The sequence below is a fragment of the Rhinopithecus bieti genome, unplaced genomic scaffold (assembly GCF_001698545.2).
Source record: "Rhinopithecus bieti isolate Rb0 unplaced genomic scaffold, ASM169854v2 scaffold_13262, whole genome shotgun sequence".
NCBI classification, from domain to species: Eukaryota; Metazoa; Chordata; class Mammalia; order Primates; family Cercopithecidae; genus Rhinopithecus; species Rhinopithecus bieti.
Window position 1 is genome coordinate 488,838 of NW_016808004.1, and position 16,770 is coordinate 505,607.

At 48.9% G+C, this 16,770-nt stretch overlaps 1 protein-coding gene across 8 annotated transcripts in view; it reads right to left on the reverse strand.

Moving 5' to 3' along the window:
* Window positions 1-16,770, reverse strand: part of PLXNA4 (plexin A4) — a 523,648-nt gene that overhangs the window by 372,368 nt on the left and 134,510 nt on the right. For 6 of the 8 annotated variants that reach the window (XR_001887846.1, XM_017885083.1, XM_017885084.1 and 3 more), the window contains one exon: window positions 11,142-12,415. Coding sequence is in view for 5 of the 8 variants with exons in the window: in XM_017885090.1 (XP_017740579.1) it covers window positions 11,142-12,415 (1,274 nt within the window). In the remaining 3 variants the exon portion in view is untranslated. The other 2 variants (XM_017885085.1, XM_017885086.1) reach the window with 2 other exon arrangements.

Here is a 16,770-nt window from a genome sequence, read left to right on the forward strand (position 1 = left end):
TTTTTTTTTTTAAGACGGAGTCTTGCTCTGTTGCCAGGGTGCAGTGTAGTGGCACAATCTTGGCTCACTGCAACCTCCACCTGCCAGGTTCAAGCAATTCTCCTGCCTCAACCTCTCGAGTACCTGGGATTACAGCCACCTGCCACCACACCCAGCTAATTGTTTTTTATTTTTAGTAGAGACGGGGTTTCTCTATGTTGGCCAAGCTGGTCTTGAACTCCTGACCTCATGATCTGCCCTCCTTGGCCTCCAAAAATGCTGGGATTACAGGCATGAGCCACCGCACCTGGCCAAAAAACTGATCTTAAGCAGGGGTTTCCTCTGGGGTTGCTAGAGGGTGGTCCTAAAGACAATCTATTCCAGGATCAGAGGAAGCAGGGGACTGCTGGGGAAGAGCCTACGTGTCCACTTCTTTTCCCAGCACCAGGGATGAGTGCTCTGCCATCTCCAGAAACCAGAATCAACCAACTCTCCCCTCCCAAGGAGGCCCCTGACCACTCACCCAAGCTGGGCTTCTTCCTTTCCTGGGTCTGTGCATCCCAAAGGAAAGTGAGAGCTGACATTTTGAAAAGAAATTCAAGTTAGGAGAAAAAGGGAAGGGAAGCCCATGAGCTGCCTATTGATACAGAAAAGAAAAGGTCTTTACATTCTTCATGTTGAGCAGCCCTAAATTTCTTCCCATTAATTACACTTATGCACATGTGTGCACACACACACATACGCACACACATACACATATCTTGGGAGCTGACCATAGCACACCTCCACTGGAAATGGGGAATCGGTGAATTACACATGTGGGATTTCTTTTTAAAGGGAGATATTGATCAGATAAGCTGTAATAGCTCATGTCTAAATGCAGGCTCCAGTTGTAAAACTCTGCAGTACAGGGAGATAATGATAACCCACTTATTGGGAACCATATCTTAAATATGATGGCTGACCCCTAAGGTGTTCATAAATACACAAAATGCATCCACCCCTTGAGATGACACTGTGTTTACTCCCCACTACCTCCTCAGGGGTAGAGGTAAGTGGAGAGTGTCCACAGGGAGGTAGAAATATCTCTGGGAGTCTCTAGTGGGCTTAGGTTTAGCTCCTCAGAAAGGCTATTATTCTATAAGATATTTCCATATGCTTGAGTGATGAGTTCTGTAACAAAGAAGAAATCAAAAAGACCTGACTATCCAATCCTCTGATTGGTTCACTGTAATGCCTAAACTTTCTCTTTTATGACTTCTAGCCCTCCCCGGAAGGTCTGCCTTCAGACACGTGACCTTCAGGCACATGACCCACACTGGCCCTATGAGATTGAAGTCTCTTGAAAGCAAGCCAGAAAAATCCTATAACAGGTGAAAGTTGACCCCTGCACCTGATTGTGAGCACAGGCCACGGAAAAAGTGCTGGAGTGAGGGCTCATACACTCAGTTACTAATGCTTCATCTCAGAATGATTCTTTCTGGTGTCTTTTTCAATGAGATTATAGGGAAAACGAATGTATAAGAGAAACAGAGGGAGAGCCAGCAAGCCACAGTCACAATAACCCAGTTAGACAAACCCATCATTGCAGGGGCTTATAGAAAAGTGTCTTGGGGTTGGAAAAACAACCCAACAAATTACAGCAGTTCCCCCGATCCTTGGCTTCACTTTCCATGGTTTCAGTTACTGCAGCTACAGATCAACTGTTGTCCAAAAATAGGAGAGTAGAGCACAATAAGAAATTTTTGAGAGAGAGACAGGAGATAATGTCCACACAACTTTTACTACAGTATATTGTTACAACTGTTCTATTTTATGATTATTATTACTGTTCATTTTTACTGTGCCTAATTGATAAGTTAAGCTTCATTATAGGTATGTATGTGTATTAGTCCATTTTCACACTGCTGATAAAGACATACCTGAGACTTGGAAGAAAAAGTTTGATGGACTTACATTTCCACATGGCTGGGGAGGCCTCACAGTCATGGCAGAGGGCAAGGAGGAGCAAGTCATGTCTTACATGAATGGCAGCAGGCAAAAAGAGAGAGCTTGTGCAGGGAAACACTCCCTTATGATACCCTCAGATCTCGTAAGACTTATTCAGTATCACAAAAATAGCATGGGAAAGACCTGACCCCATGATTTAATTACCTCCTACCAGGTCCCTCCCACAACGCATGGGAATTCAAGATGAGATTTGGATGGGGACATAGCCAAACCATGACAGTATGCATAGGAAAAAACACAGTATATATAGGGTTCGGGACTATCTGCGGTTTCAGGCATCCACTGGGGGACTTGGAATGCATCTCCCAAGGATAAGTGGGGACTATCATATGGCCCCGGTTCTCAAGAACCAAGAGCTTTGCTTCTGGGCATCTCAAAAAGGAGGAGAGCAGACCAGAAAACAGAATAGAAAGTCATTGTGTTTTAGGAGGTGGGGCTGGGGATTTTGATGCAAATATTTATTAAATGAATGCATTTAACTACCTATGGAATGATGAAAGCCATTTGCTAAAAGCAATGCTTCTTTCAATACTCATTTTGAAGTTTCTATGTGTGTTTTGGGACCATCTGTGGCCCAAGCCCACCAGATATCTAAGTGATCTTCCATTCATCATGAAAACAAACTATCCTTCTAATAGGGAACTAATGTCACTAAATTGAGCAGTTTTCCCTGGAGAGGGGCATTAAGCCAAGCACACATTCTGCAGGCCAGGCTGTAACCAATAGCGAGCTGTAGCAATGCACCCCTTCTAGGTGTTGCTGAGCATAGCAGCCAAAGACAAGCTTCAGCTCAGAATCCTAAGAGTTGAACCCATAACCTTCTCCTCATTAGCTTAGCTGCCAAGAGCCTCATGTTCTTCTCTCTGAGAAGCAGATAGGGCCATGGCACAATGACCTGGGGATAGTCTGGACAGGCCAGAGCTCTAGGCTAGTCTACCAAGAGAATTGTAATTCTGCAGACGGCATTATCACTGGGGGCTGGTTTAGCAACCAATACCAGACCCATGGGAAATCCCAGGGAAGCGTCTCAGCATTGCGAACGGTAACAACCAAAACCTACTGGGATGCCACCTCTCTCCTTTTGTAGTTTAGCTCCAGAGAACCCCAGTGGCTACCTGTCAGGGGCAGATAAATCCCATGCCACCAGTCCATCAATCCCAAATCCTACTCTCCCTCCCAGAGTCTGTGACAGGCAGCCTCAGCTGCCACAAGGGCTGTCATTGAAGTGAGGAATGCCATGATGATTAAGTTTGTGTGTTTTCTGGTGGGTGCTGGGAAGCAGTGGCCCTGCTCCCCAGGCTGAGTTATGGGGTAGGTCATTCCCTCGTTAGTGGAAATAAATTTTATTAGCCCCACTCTCATGGCCATGTATCTTCCTCTCTTGCTCCTTGGGTCTGGGTGTGGGTCTGGGTAATGTTGCCTGCATGCGGGATAAATCAGTTGAACAAATCCCATTATATTTTGGAACACTGACAGAGACACAGTAATGACACAGAGACCAGGGAAGGGAGTGGGCTGCTTCTCTCCCACTGACCCCATTTCATGCCCATAGGGCCACACACACTAGGGAAAACATGTAAATTGAGAGGCTGGATGGAGAACAGCTCTCTCAGTTGTCTCTTTTTCCTTCTCTCCACTGACTTTCTTGATAAAAGAAACAAGCCTGAGGTGGTGATGTGCAGTCCTTCCCTTCCACCTTACAAAACTGAGGGACACATGAAGGTAACAGCAGCAAGCACTGGCTCAAAACGTGTCTTGTTGTCCAAATGCATTCTCTTATCATTCGTAATCTGCGCTATATAGAAAGGAAGGCAATTGGAGGGAGGCTGAGGTGGGTGGATCACCTGTCAGGAGTTTGAAATCAGTTTGGCCAGCATGGTGAAACCCTGTCTCTACTAAAAATACAAAAATTAGCCAGTCGTGATGGCGGGCGCCTATAATCCCAGCTACTCGGGAGGCTGAGGCAGGAGAATCGCTTGAACCTGAGAGGTAGGGGTTGCAGTGGGCCAAGATCGTGCCATTGCACTCCAGCCTGGGCAACAAGAGTGAAACACTGTCTCAAAAGAAGAAGAAGGAGGAGGAGGAAGAGGAGGAGGAGGAAGAGGAAGAGGAGGAGGAGGAGGAAGAGGAGGAGGAGGAAGAGGAGGAGGAGAAAAAGGAAGAGGAGAGGAAGGGGAACAGGGAAATAATAATAATAAAGGCAATTGGAGCACATCCTAGGGCCTGAGATACCAAACATCACACCTGATTTAAGCACAGCCCAAATCTCTCAAAAGCAGGTATTGGTGAAGAAAAAAAAATTCTAAGCATGAAATCACTGCAATATTATTATGCCCCTTTCTGTCCCCTTGGGTGGTTATTATAACTAAAGGAGGAGACACAGGATGACACTATGAAGATGTTAGAGTGTCCTATGAATATAAGGGGCTGTGTGTGTCTATTAAGATCTGTATATTTCTCTTTCCTTATGAGCTTCCGTACTCTTTATTAAAAGGATACTTTTTTATCATCTCCTTCTTGAAGATAAAATGTGTGATTCAAAGCAAGAGGGAAACTGCTTGCCCAGTGACATCTCACAAACTGGGACTGGCTGAGATCCAAAGATCCGGACTCCCAGACCAGTAACCCGGCCAAGACGCCACCCTGTGAGGATGACAGGAATTGAAAGGAAGGCCCAGAAATCCAGATCTGGATTGTTAAGTAGGGCTGGTCTATGTGCCCATTGAACAAGAGGTCCGGCTTCCCATTTTGGCAGGACTATCTCATATTGCATGAGGCGTGTGTGTGTGTGTGTGAGAGAGAGAGGAATCTCACTGTACTTGCTGCTGAGCAGAGTGTGTGGGGTGAGGGAGAACAAGTCACAGAAAGAGGGAGACAGAGAAAGGCTAAGAGAGGACTGTGCACCAGGAGTGTGAGTGAGTGAGCAAGAGGAGAGAAGCAGAGAAAGCAACAGACAGACAGCAATGAGGAGGACAGACATCAAGGACAGAGAGAATGGGTGTGTGCACGTGGGTGTGCTACAGGTGTGCACACCACTGTGCTTGGGCTCATGACATGCAGTCCACCTCTTAGTATTGTGAGACCCCACATCCTCAACCCTAACTCTGTGCTGAGCTCTCCTGGCAGCCGTCTGTGTTAAAATTCAGTCTGTGTGACTCCTGGGTCCTGCCTCACCCCCCACTGACCCAGTGGCCTCCAGGGTGAGCATCCTGGGGGAGTACATCCAGCCTAGGAAGCCAGCCTTAACTTTGCTCCTGCCAAACCCAGCATATCCCCCAGGGTTCAGCCACCTGTCACACAAAGCACCATGCATGCACACTATGGGACTTTCACTGCAAACCCTGCTGGCCAAAAAGGGGCAGGTGGGTGGGCCTTTCACCTAAATACCTGAGACAGGAGCCATCTCCAAGAGAGAGTGGGAAGACTTGATTCTATAAAGATTGGGGCTGTGATATGTCAGGCACCCAGTGCTAAATAAGAAATCTGGAGTACAGGGTCATGGGCCATGAGAGGTGGGCACTCAGACCACTGTGTGAGATTTTTGATGCGTGCATTTATTGGGACATGAGTGTGGCATGGACCACGGTGTGTGTGGCAAGTGTAGTGGAGATGAGAGAGGAGGGGTGGTGCAGGGAAGAGGAGGAGTTCCCGGTCTAGAGAGGACAAGAGCTGAGCAGAAAGAGCAAGCCTTGTCTAATGCCATAAACAACCGGATACAACCCCATCGAGTCTGAGCCCTGTGCTTCCTGCTGACAGGGAAAAGAAAACACCCCAAGAAGACCTGCAGAAGCCAGGCCCTGGAGCCTGGGATGCCTGCCTGGCCATTCCGGATGCTCACTTTCGTGGAGTTTCAGGATCTCAGGCGCCACATCAACCTCAGTGACCATCCAGACTGGGACGTGAGGCCAGCCCGAGTCCAAGGGGGTGACCCTGTCTCCTGCTCAGGACTGCCATGCCTAGGAAACCAGTGAGTCAAAGGAATGGCACGTGGAAGGAGACCTCTGTCGCCACCCAGTCATGCATACAGCAGTGCAGGAAGGGGAGCTTTGAGTTAAAAAGGAAAAGCTCCATCTCCTGTGCCTGTGTGGCCCTTGTGGGACTGCACAGGGCTGGTGGGTAAACCCCAGAGTCAAGTGGAAGCTGGGTCTCACAATGGTTCTCAACGAGAGGTTTCTGGAAAGGTGAGAGGTTTTCTTGCCTCGCAGTGACTGGGAACTTCCACTGGCACTCAGCACTCTAGGGCCCCGGATCACAACTACCCAATATCAGACAATCCCGGCACCATGAACTGCCTACTCCAGACACCGCTAGAACACTCTTGTGAAACACCACGGGAAGAGCACCAAGCTGAGAATTAGGATACAGAACACCTTTCAGTTTACTAATGACATGACCTTGAGTGAAACACTTGAGTTTTCTGTTCCTCTGTTCCCTCCACTGCAGAGGATGCCTGCCCTTCCATTATCCTACAGTAGTATCGGGAGAAGAAAAGGTGTGTGAAAGCCCTTGTTAACCATCAAGTACCATGCAAACTCCAGTGTGTTATTTCCAGACAGGCGGGAAGCCTCTGCCCTCTGCTCCCACTACTGGGGTTTGACAGGTGTGAGTCAGTGATGCTGGATAATAGTTTCTGCTCCAAGGACCCAGATTTTCTAGTTGAAGGACACTCAGGTCAAAGCTTGACAGGGAGATTGAGAAGCTGATTTCTGCACCTACTGCATGCCACCTTTCTCCACACCACCTAATCGGTACTATGGCCGAGACTGACTCCCTTACCCATGGCTCAATCGGTTTCAAAGTCAGGGAAGAATGAAGTGGAGTGAATGACAGTCACTCCCATGACCACAGCCATTGTTCCCATCACCCAGGCCATAATGACCTGCTGGTGTGCATCTCTCGCCTCCACTGTGTGGGCTCCTGGAGACAGATGCCATTCTACGATGCTTGATATCCACCAGGAGGGAGTGCGTTGCCAAGCCCTTTCCTAGGGCTCCATACATGTTTCGCCATTCATTAGTTTATTTGGAGGCGTTAGTTCATTAGTGTTGGATGAGGTTGCCCCAGGAGGCTGAAGAAAGGAGAGAAGGTATAGATAACCCTATGCCTGGGGAATTCTGAGATGCCAGGTGCTTGGTTAAACCCAGCATCTTCTCCAGCCAGCTGCCCACTCCAAGTCAGGACTGTCAGGTCCCCCCCAGAGAAGGACAGAGAGCCATCGCCTTCTCCCGCATAAGGCCCTGGGACATGACAGAGGCCACAGGTGTGGGCTCCTCAGCCTTACTGTCTGTCACATGCTCTGCAGACAGGCGGTCTCAGGGAGCCTGGATGGCAGCCTTCCAAAGGGGCTGAGGATAGAGATGCACCAAGGATAAGCCACAGAAACAGAAAGGAAATCACTGCCATTCCCCACATGAGTGCTCATTAGCTTGACCTCTAGTCTTCTGAGTCCCAAGACAAATTGGGGCCCTGACAGACCCTCTAGGACCCCCTCATACCCGTGTCCTCATGAGATCCTTAGAGTTACTTGCAGATACTAACCCACTTGTTTTGGGAGACCTCTCTCCACCCAGGCTGGAGAAAGCCAGGACAGGGGTAAAGCACGGCTCAGAGGGCAAAGGTGGAAGCTGCTGCTCCCACCCTCCACTGACACCAGAAAGCCCCAGCTGTTTCCCCAGCTTCCACACCTGGTGCCCATTCAGGGATGTGCATTTGCAACAGGCCTGTTTATGTCCACAGCAACACATTCCCATGAGGAGGCCACTTCTGACCAACCAGCCCTCATCTCCGATGGGAGCACGGCCAGCCTTACCTGATTCACCTGAAGTTGAGGCACCGTCGAGCTCTCTGGGGGCTGTGGGTCAGCAGGTTCCACCCCCATGGCCCAAGACTTTTCCCTCTGCCCAGCCCTCAGGCCTCGGCCTGTCCAGTGCTCTGTGGATGCTTCCTGGCACGAGGGGCCTTGTAGTAGGGGTTTTTCTTCCCATTCCTTCCTATCCCCTGAATGAACACAGCCAAAGCAGGTGCTGGGACCTTGTGAAGGAGGCAGGTGACCCAGGAGTTACGTGGATCCCGGCTCTGAGTTCTGGAGGCATGAGTTCAGGGGGAAGAATATGGATCTCAGGATGTGAAAAGGGCTAGAAAAGCCTGAAGAGCCCCATGGGAGGAGCATTCTAACTTAGAGAGCTGGTACAGCCTGGATCACAGTCGACATTCACTGCTAGTCAAATCCCTTCTTCAAGTTTTTAGAGTTGCAACTATGATAAAACCCACAGGGGACCCCTTGCCCTACAAAACACAAGTCCTAAAAGCCAACCTCCTGGGCCTTGCCCTGCCCTCTGCCATCTTCCTACAACAGGAACACCACAGGACAGAGGTCATCTGGGACTGAGTTCCCACTTCACAGGGCTCAAGGGAGTGTCAGACTCCGTGACAAAAAAGAACTCCAGAGTCCATCTTGTTCATCCTCCACCTCTAGGCTGGAAGGGAACAGGAAAACTAACCCAACAACCTTGTAAATGGGTTGAGGAAGAGCTGGGTTTGCAAATGGTGCCATCGTGGCAACACAGAGCCTGGCCTGGCTGATGTTGCATGAAACACATGTGGTCTGAGCTGACTCCAAATGAATGCTGGAGCACAGGAACTCAGGTATCTGCCCAATCAAAGAAAACTGATACTGTGCATTAAACGGCAGCCTGGCCTTTCTCAGACTGGCTGGAGAGACAGCCCCGGCCCTGTGCAGAGTTTCTGGCCTCCTCCTTTCTACTCTCGGCCCTGAACTTGCTTGTAACTTGAAAGGGCTAATTAAAAGAAAAATCAAAAGCTTGTTATCTGGCTCCATTACTCCCCATCCTGGCATTAGTCTGTCTTGCAAAGCTGTTTCCCCTCTGTTCTCTCCAAGGCCACCACACAGTGTTAGGACCTGCAGCTCTGCAGACTTCCATGATAAACTTGGCTTTTTGTATTGTGGCAGGAAGCAAGGGCAGCATGAACACTTGCCCACGGGCAGCCAGACAGACCCCTGCAGCTGATTTTTCTCCCAAGAGCATCACCCAGAAAGTCAGGATTTGAAGCAAGTTTTCTATAGGAAACTGTCAGAGATTGCCAACCCCTCTGGTCTCAAAAGAACTAGTTGTTGTTTAGTAAGTACATGGCCTAAATTTGCCATCTTCTAACAGGCCTGCATATGTGTGCATGCTCATGGGGAATTTATTACATGTATGCATGTGTGGGTGTCCTACAGGTAAGGGGGATTCTCTTCAATTGCTGGCTCTGTCACTCACTCCTAAGATGTGTGACCTTGGGCAATTCATTCACCTTGCTGAGTCTCAAGGTGCTCAATGTAAAATGAAGTTTTAGGCCAAGGCTCTCGAAGGGCCTTCTGAACACCAACATTCTAATACATCTCACCACAGACCCATGTTTGAGTGCATAATAGACATATGTCCAGCACAGCCTCTATCATTACCTGCCTTCATCTGGGAGCATTCCATGCCCCCACAAGTTCATAGGCCTGTCTCCTGGACTCTCTTAAGTGGCTCCACTACTGCCCTAAACAGAGGGCTCCAGGAGGCATTCCCAAAGGTTAAGTCACCTGCTAGGAAGGCTCAGTAGATACAGTGGAGTCCCCTCCATTCTCTGGTCTGGCTCTGATTTGTCAACTTTTGCCTGCCCTGCTTGGTCCACAGCACCTCTCTTGTTTCCTTTGTGACATCAGGGGACTCCTGGCTTTTCAAAACCTCCAAGAAGAGATGACATCTTTTAGTTTCAGCCGGCCCACTGCCTGGAAGACTTGACAGTGGAAAACAGTCTGAGCCTAATGCCAGGGCACCATCTTTCTCCTCCCTCTTCCCTACCTCCAACCCAAATCCCAAACTGGAGTGATGGCCTCTCTACACTCTGGCTGGGGAGGGTGCCAGTCCCCTCTGAGATCTGCCTGGCATATAGTTATACTTTATGAAAGGAAACTAATGCTTTTTTAAACAACCAAAATACATTTCCTAATATGGAACTCCACCAAAGTTTAAGGAGTCAAGAATCACATCAGTATGGATGTGTACTCTGTCTGATGGATACATTTTCCTTTCTTCTTCTCCCCAAATTAAAATCACAGAATTGATGTTCTCAAAGTAGGTTCATAATATTTAAAATGCACAGTTACAAAAGGAAAAGGACAAGAGCACAGAAGATGCTGATAGCTGAGCCTTCCAAGTCACCCAAAGAATGATTGTGAACAAACAGGACCACTGTGAAGAGGAACAGAGTCCAGCCACAAGAAGGCAGATGCTTTTCATGGTGTGGCACACATGAGCTAGGCTATGACAGGCAAGAGTCTGTGTCCCCTGCTTCACCTGGGGTCACCCAGCAAGGCCATACCCACAAGCCATGCGAAGACCCCTAAGCCAACCCTTCTGCTGCTCTCCCTCTGGTTCCCCACAGCTCTCCCGTCGTCCCATGCTGCTCTTGGGCTGCTTCCTGACTTTCTCACGTCTCCTCTAAGGCACTGTGCACGCAGAAGATGTTCAACAAACACGATTTGTCCCTTCCCGTCCCTTTTCTAAGTTAGCTTTGCTTTCTTTATGTGTTCACTGCACTCTTACCTGACTATGCTCTCATTTTAGCATTTCCTAAAGACATACAAAGGGCTAAAAACACACCTCTCCTGAAATTCCATATCTATCCCAAATATAGGATGACTCCTCACATTCTCCTCTTCCCCTACCCTGTGGTTTTATTCTAAGCTCCCAGGAAGGTTATTTGCAGGCTTGGTGAATACAAAGGGCGTGTACACATCTTGCACTACAGCACACTGTGATCTAGACTCCAGTCATGCCCAGTCCCTACAACATCCATTTGACACAATTCCTACCTATTTCCAGCACTCCCCCTCATAACCAGTGAGCCAATATGGGGCAGAGGAGAGTACTCTGAAGGAATTTATGTTTTAGTTCCCACTCTGACTCTTATACACTCAATGTCGTAGTTGCAGAATGTTTGGTGACACTCTGGGTCCAATGAGACTCAGAAATGGGATGGGATATACTCGCCTCATCTGCAAAAGGGGAAGGATGATACACACCCCATGGGGGCTGCAAGGCTGGGGTTCTCATCCTACACTCCCAACCATCCCCGCCCACAGCCCTCCCTGGACTCACCGCACTGCTGCAGGGGATGTCCTTCACCTTTAGCCAGGCCAGGTCCAGCGTGCCCTCGCCCCGGTAACAGGACTGCAGCCGCTCCTTAATGCGATCATTGATCTGCTTCAAGATGAAGATGCACAGGGCTGACTCATCCAGGGATTTCATTTTCCGCTTCTGACCCTTGGAGAAGACGGTGAAGAGCAGGTCATCATCTGGATGGACTCCAAGGGTCCTGCCAAGCATGGCCCCTGCTTTGGACAGGTAGGCAGCCTGCAGCAGGCGGTACTCCACCCCGCTGCGCTCACAGCCAATGGGCACCTCTACATAGGAGTTGAAGGCTGTGTCCTCCTTGCAAAGTCTCACGAGCTTGGATGTATACACCTGCTCCTTGGTGGTGGAACCTGGTGGAGACACCATCTCAGGTTGGAGGGTCAAAAAGTAGACAAAGTTGCCACTGCTAAAACCATAGACATAGTAGATGTCAAAGTCAGGGATGATGGTGAAGGTGTCCGAAGGGATCTTAATCATCGAGGCCACAAACTCATCATGGAAGACGTACGCGAACATGCCATCTGCCTCAGAGTTCTTGGTCAGTTTCCGGCTAGAGATGGTGGGAAAATACTCAGGCTTCCCATCCACTGCCGTGGCAATGAACAGCTTGTCATCCAGGTTGCTGTAGGAGACGATTACTCCAAAGACCGAGCCGCTCTCGTTGACGCCTGACAGATAGTGCTCCTTCTTATGATAAGGCTCCCCCAGCTTGAAGAGGTCCTCCAGCCTCAGCAGCTTGCAGATGCCTTGGTACAGGCTCCCACAGGCAATCAGCCTGTTCTCCTTGTAGTCTATGAGGAGCATCTTGTTGACATTGTTGGTGGTGGTCAGGGGCTCATTGCAGGTCTGGACGATGCGGGGTGGGTAACACTTGGGGTTGTCCTCGTCTGGCCCTGTCTCATGCGTCACCAGGACCTTCAGGTCGCTGGAGAGCTTGTAAATCCGATTGACAGCCCCCAAATAAATGTGTCCTGTCCTCTCATCCACCACCAGGTGATTAAAACCCTCGGTGGGCTCCCCTCGGAATGTGACAAATGACCGCTGCTTCTGGGACAGCGGGGCTGGCTGCCGGGTGAGCAGAGTGGAGGAGCCCATACCCACCATGAGGAGGTGGGAGAGCAGGCAAGTCCAGTTCCAGGGCATGGCTTTCATGGCAGAGGCGGGTCCCAGTGGCACAGCAGCACTCAGGCACGGTCGTCCCCTCGGAGGGCCAGGACTCAGCAATGCAGTCTCCCCTACTGGAAAAAGGAAAGACTATGAGCTGGATAACAGCACCAGCAGCTTCATTTCACCCCACAGCTTGTCTGCCTGGACTTTCAAAATGTTCTGCACACACTGAGCAGAACTGCACTGGGGGGGTGCTGGAGGCTGACTGAGTCGACCCCCACCACAGGCATGTGACACAGTCAGAGCCGGCTGGCAGTGGCCCCAGGAGGACACATCAGTAATGATAATGGTGGTGATGATAATGACATGATAATAATAGCAGTGATGATGATGACGATCATGATCAACAGCCATTATCTACTGAGTGCCTGAATTTGTGTCAGACACTGTCCAGCACTGTCACCCGGGTCAGGTGCCACCAGCAGGCAGCATCCGCAAAGACTGGCTGCAGGAGAAGAGGGAGGGAGGGAGGGCAGGAGGCGGGACTCCCTGCACTGGCTGCAAGCTTTGTCCCATGTTCCCCACAGCAGGCCTCTGCACACAGTTTCTCCATCTCCAGGCTCTGTGAACCACTTCCTGCTGGACCCCATCTGGCCGTAGAGGTGGTAATGGGGACCTCACTATTACTATCCCACCATACTACACTGTCTCTTAAAGAGCGACACTTTTATGAACAGCCTCTTTATTAACTTTGTCTCAAAGGACCAAATTTGTGTGTGCTGTCTATTACCTGCTGGGACCCTGACTGGTAGACCTCCAAAGTACATCCTATTGTATCCACATTTTACAGCTAAGGAAAGCAAGCTTAGGGAAGTCATGTAACTTGCAAGCTATAAGTGGTAGAGTAGCTCCAAATATGAGTAGTGTAAATGTGCACAGGTTCACAATCTTAACTGCTAAACCATCTCAGTTCACCCCAGCCTTGCACAGATGGGGCTATACCGTGGTCCCTGTGAAATGCAGCAGAAAAGTTAAGGTTGATCCCTTTGTGGGGGCTGTCCATTACAGCCACTACCTCTGGTTATCTGTGTCCGTACCTACTACTGCAGGAGAAACTTTCCTCTGTGCCTCCTCTGCTGAATGAAGAGGCCAAATTAAAAACCCACATCCTCAGTCTCTTCACACTGCGGTGGCAACCAGGTCCTGTGGGTTCGCTGCCCAGCCCTGAGCCCTAATGTCATTTTAACAAGGCAGATCTTGGCTTCCTCCCCTAGCAGGGCCTCCTCTGAGAGGTTTTCATTAAAGGGAGAGAAAAAATGTTTTAACAATCGGTCAAGCAAATAAATAAACAAACAAATACAAAAATCCCCAGGGAACAAGATCACCTCTCATCCTGAGGGTCTCTTTCTACTCAAGATGCTTCCCGTGTGTGTTCCCATTGGACAGCTTTATGTTTCTTCCAGTTTGGGAGAATTCAGGGCAGGAATTGCCAACATCCTATCTGGGGGTATCTCAGCTCTGCGGAATTTTCTCATTCACCCCAAACACCTCAAAAGTGGAGAATGAGAAGAGGTAGACCACTAAGCAATAGAAAATTCCCCAGCAGGGAGCAAACACTAGGTTAGATGGAAACCAAGAGAAGAAGGAAGAAAACCAAATAAAGACTTTGCATTGTCAGTCAGCAAACTAATGAAAAGCACAGGTCTTCTCCAGTCAATATCCAAGGAGGAAGACTGGTTAGTGGAGCACACCACAACCAAGAGCGGTGCTGCAAGCCAAGGGCCTTCATTCATTCACCTATGTGGTCAATGTTTGCTCAGAACACGCTCAAAATGTGTGAGATGCTGTGGGGCCCAAGGATCAGACTCTCAAAGAACGCGTAGTCACATCAGGCCAATACCACCAGAACCTGAACTGATGCGCATGATGAAAAGTCACGTGGCATACAAGAGAGTGCTTTGGAAGTTCCTAGGAGGAAGAAGACTTCTAAGTTGGGGTGAGAGACAGCAAGGAGCAGGCTGCAGGAGGCCTTGGGGAGGGCATGGAATTCGGGCTGAGCCGTGAACTTGGAGAAGACAGGCAGAGCACGAAGGGAAAGGCCTTCTAGGGGAGGGGCCTACATAGCAGAAGCATGGGCATATCACATGAGGGTGTGTACATGGAAGAGTATGTCTGGAGAACACAGTTCACGAATGAATCAGGTGGAAGATGAGGCTGAAAAGAGAGAGCTTCAGCCTTGCCAGGATATCACTGGCAAGTTGAGACTGAAATGCAAAGTGTTGAAGAAAGAAATGAAATTGTAGAGGAAAAGAGCAAAGGCCCCAGAGAGGAGCCTCTCTCTTTCCATTTAGCCTTAGCCTTTGCAGAAGGAGAGTTTGGAGCTGAGGGTCTGTGAGCACCACAAGGGCAGGGCTGGTCTGTCTGGCTTGTCAACACATTCATAGCTGGACATATAGAGGAGGCTCAACAACTATTTCCTGACTGGCAGAAAGAGGGGCTGGAAGCATAGAGGAATATCTGTGGAGCATTTACTGCACCCCAGAGCCCATGCAAACACTTTCACATACCTTGGCTCACGTAATCCTCACTACTGTTCCCTGGGGTCAGAATTGTCTTATTCCTGTTTCGGGTGAGGAAATTTTAGCTCTTCAAGGACACTGGTTAATACGTAGCAGAACTGGGTTTGAAGTCCAGGTTTCAATCACTGCAAAATCCATACTTTTCTAGAAATGCACAATTCCAGAGCCCAGAAGACTGAGCACTTAGAAGCCCTTGTTAACTCATGTAAGCCCCAAACAGAAATCCTGGGATATCACCTACCAGTGTCAGGAGAAAAACAAAGTCTTCTCTGACCCTCAGGGGCTAAGCTGGTAGATAACATCAATCAGGTGAGTTCTGTGATTTACCTCTGAAAGTATTAATGACTGTAAAGCGGCAGCCACATAGAGCCTCTGCCCAGCACAGTTAAGTGCTTAGGAAATGATAGTTGCTGTCATTGTTATCGTTAGCAAGATTAAAATAGGATTAGAAAGATTAGGATTATGATAATGAGATGGTACTCAGTGGTACATCTCAAGATGAGTGATGAAGAGTCAAGATGGTTCATCTTGAATTTCTTGTGCAAAGTCAAATTCCTATCAAAGACGAATCTATACATTTTTTATCTGAAAGGGATAATCCAGTTTAGTGTTTCCCAATCCCTGATTTTAGAGACAAGGACGTTGAAATCCAAGAGGTCAGATGAAATTGCAAGAGGTCATACATTGAGTTGAAGATGGTGTAAGATCGGGTCTCACACTGTCCGTCCCATACTCTTTCCACCACCCCGGCCTCTCTTCTGACTTTATGTGAACTCACTCCAGCAGCTGCTTCCAGCCTTTGTCTGAAAGAGACTGCTCTTTGGGCACCATATGCTCTGCTGGCTAACAGGGCTCTCAAAGCATCTCTGCCAACAACCAAATTCCAGAGGGCTGATAATCCCCCTTTCAGACAGGCAGGTGCAGGTCGGGGCTCAGCCACCAACTTTTCTGAGGAGGGAACTTTGCACAGTCTCTGTATCACAACGTGCCATATGCTGGAGAAAGTGTGCCTACCCCACAACCTGCCTTACTGTACACACACATGGACCCATGGCCAATCAACAGCTCTCTAGTCTGCAAGAGGCGAGATGAAGAATCCTATAATTATGAATTTACTGAGCAGAAAGGTGCCATGGCTCATTCTGCATCTTCTATTAGGCACTGAAATGAGACACAGTTATGCATCTCAAACACTTATTGCCTCATCTGGGGATGGTGAGATTACTATACCCAGAGAGGAGGGGGGCCCACAGAAACAATAACATGTACTGGGAATAACCAGCCTCTCATTTTACACACCAAGAAAGGGACTGATTAGGAAACAAATAAGAGAAATGGAAGAGAAAGGGGGAAAATAAGATGTGAGCTCCAGCTTGCCTCACCAAAGACCCCACAAGGCACCACCACAGAGGTGACCCCTCCCCAGCGTGGGACACACAGATATGCAGAGCCACCAGCCCCCTGCCTCCCCGAGCTGTCTAAGGCTGATCCAATCTGGCAAAGCAAGAGTTTCCAGGGGGTTTCCCTTCCAGGACGTCAATTCTTGTAAGCGGTAACCCCAACCTAGGAAACCCCCACCCCAATTTCAGGACCTACCCACCATTTCGCTCTCAAGTCACCATTTAGCTAGTGTCAAAACCAAGTATTGGAAATTACATTTGGCCCAACTCTGATTCTTAAAGGCAAGTAATGGGACCAAATAAGCTTCATGATTGCCCCCAAAGGATTCATTGAACTACAGAGGGTGGGTAAGAAGGCAGGAGAACTGAAAGACCCCCCAAACCCAACCCAAACACATCACAGTTTTCCCTTCTTTGAAATCAGATTTTAATTCTGAGTAGTCTCGTGGGAGATGGGACTCATTTATAGAGGCTGATCATCATTTTGATTAAAGAAATTGGGGCTGT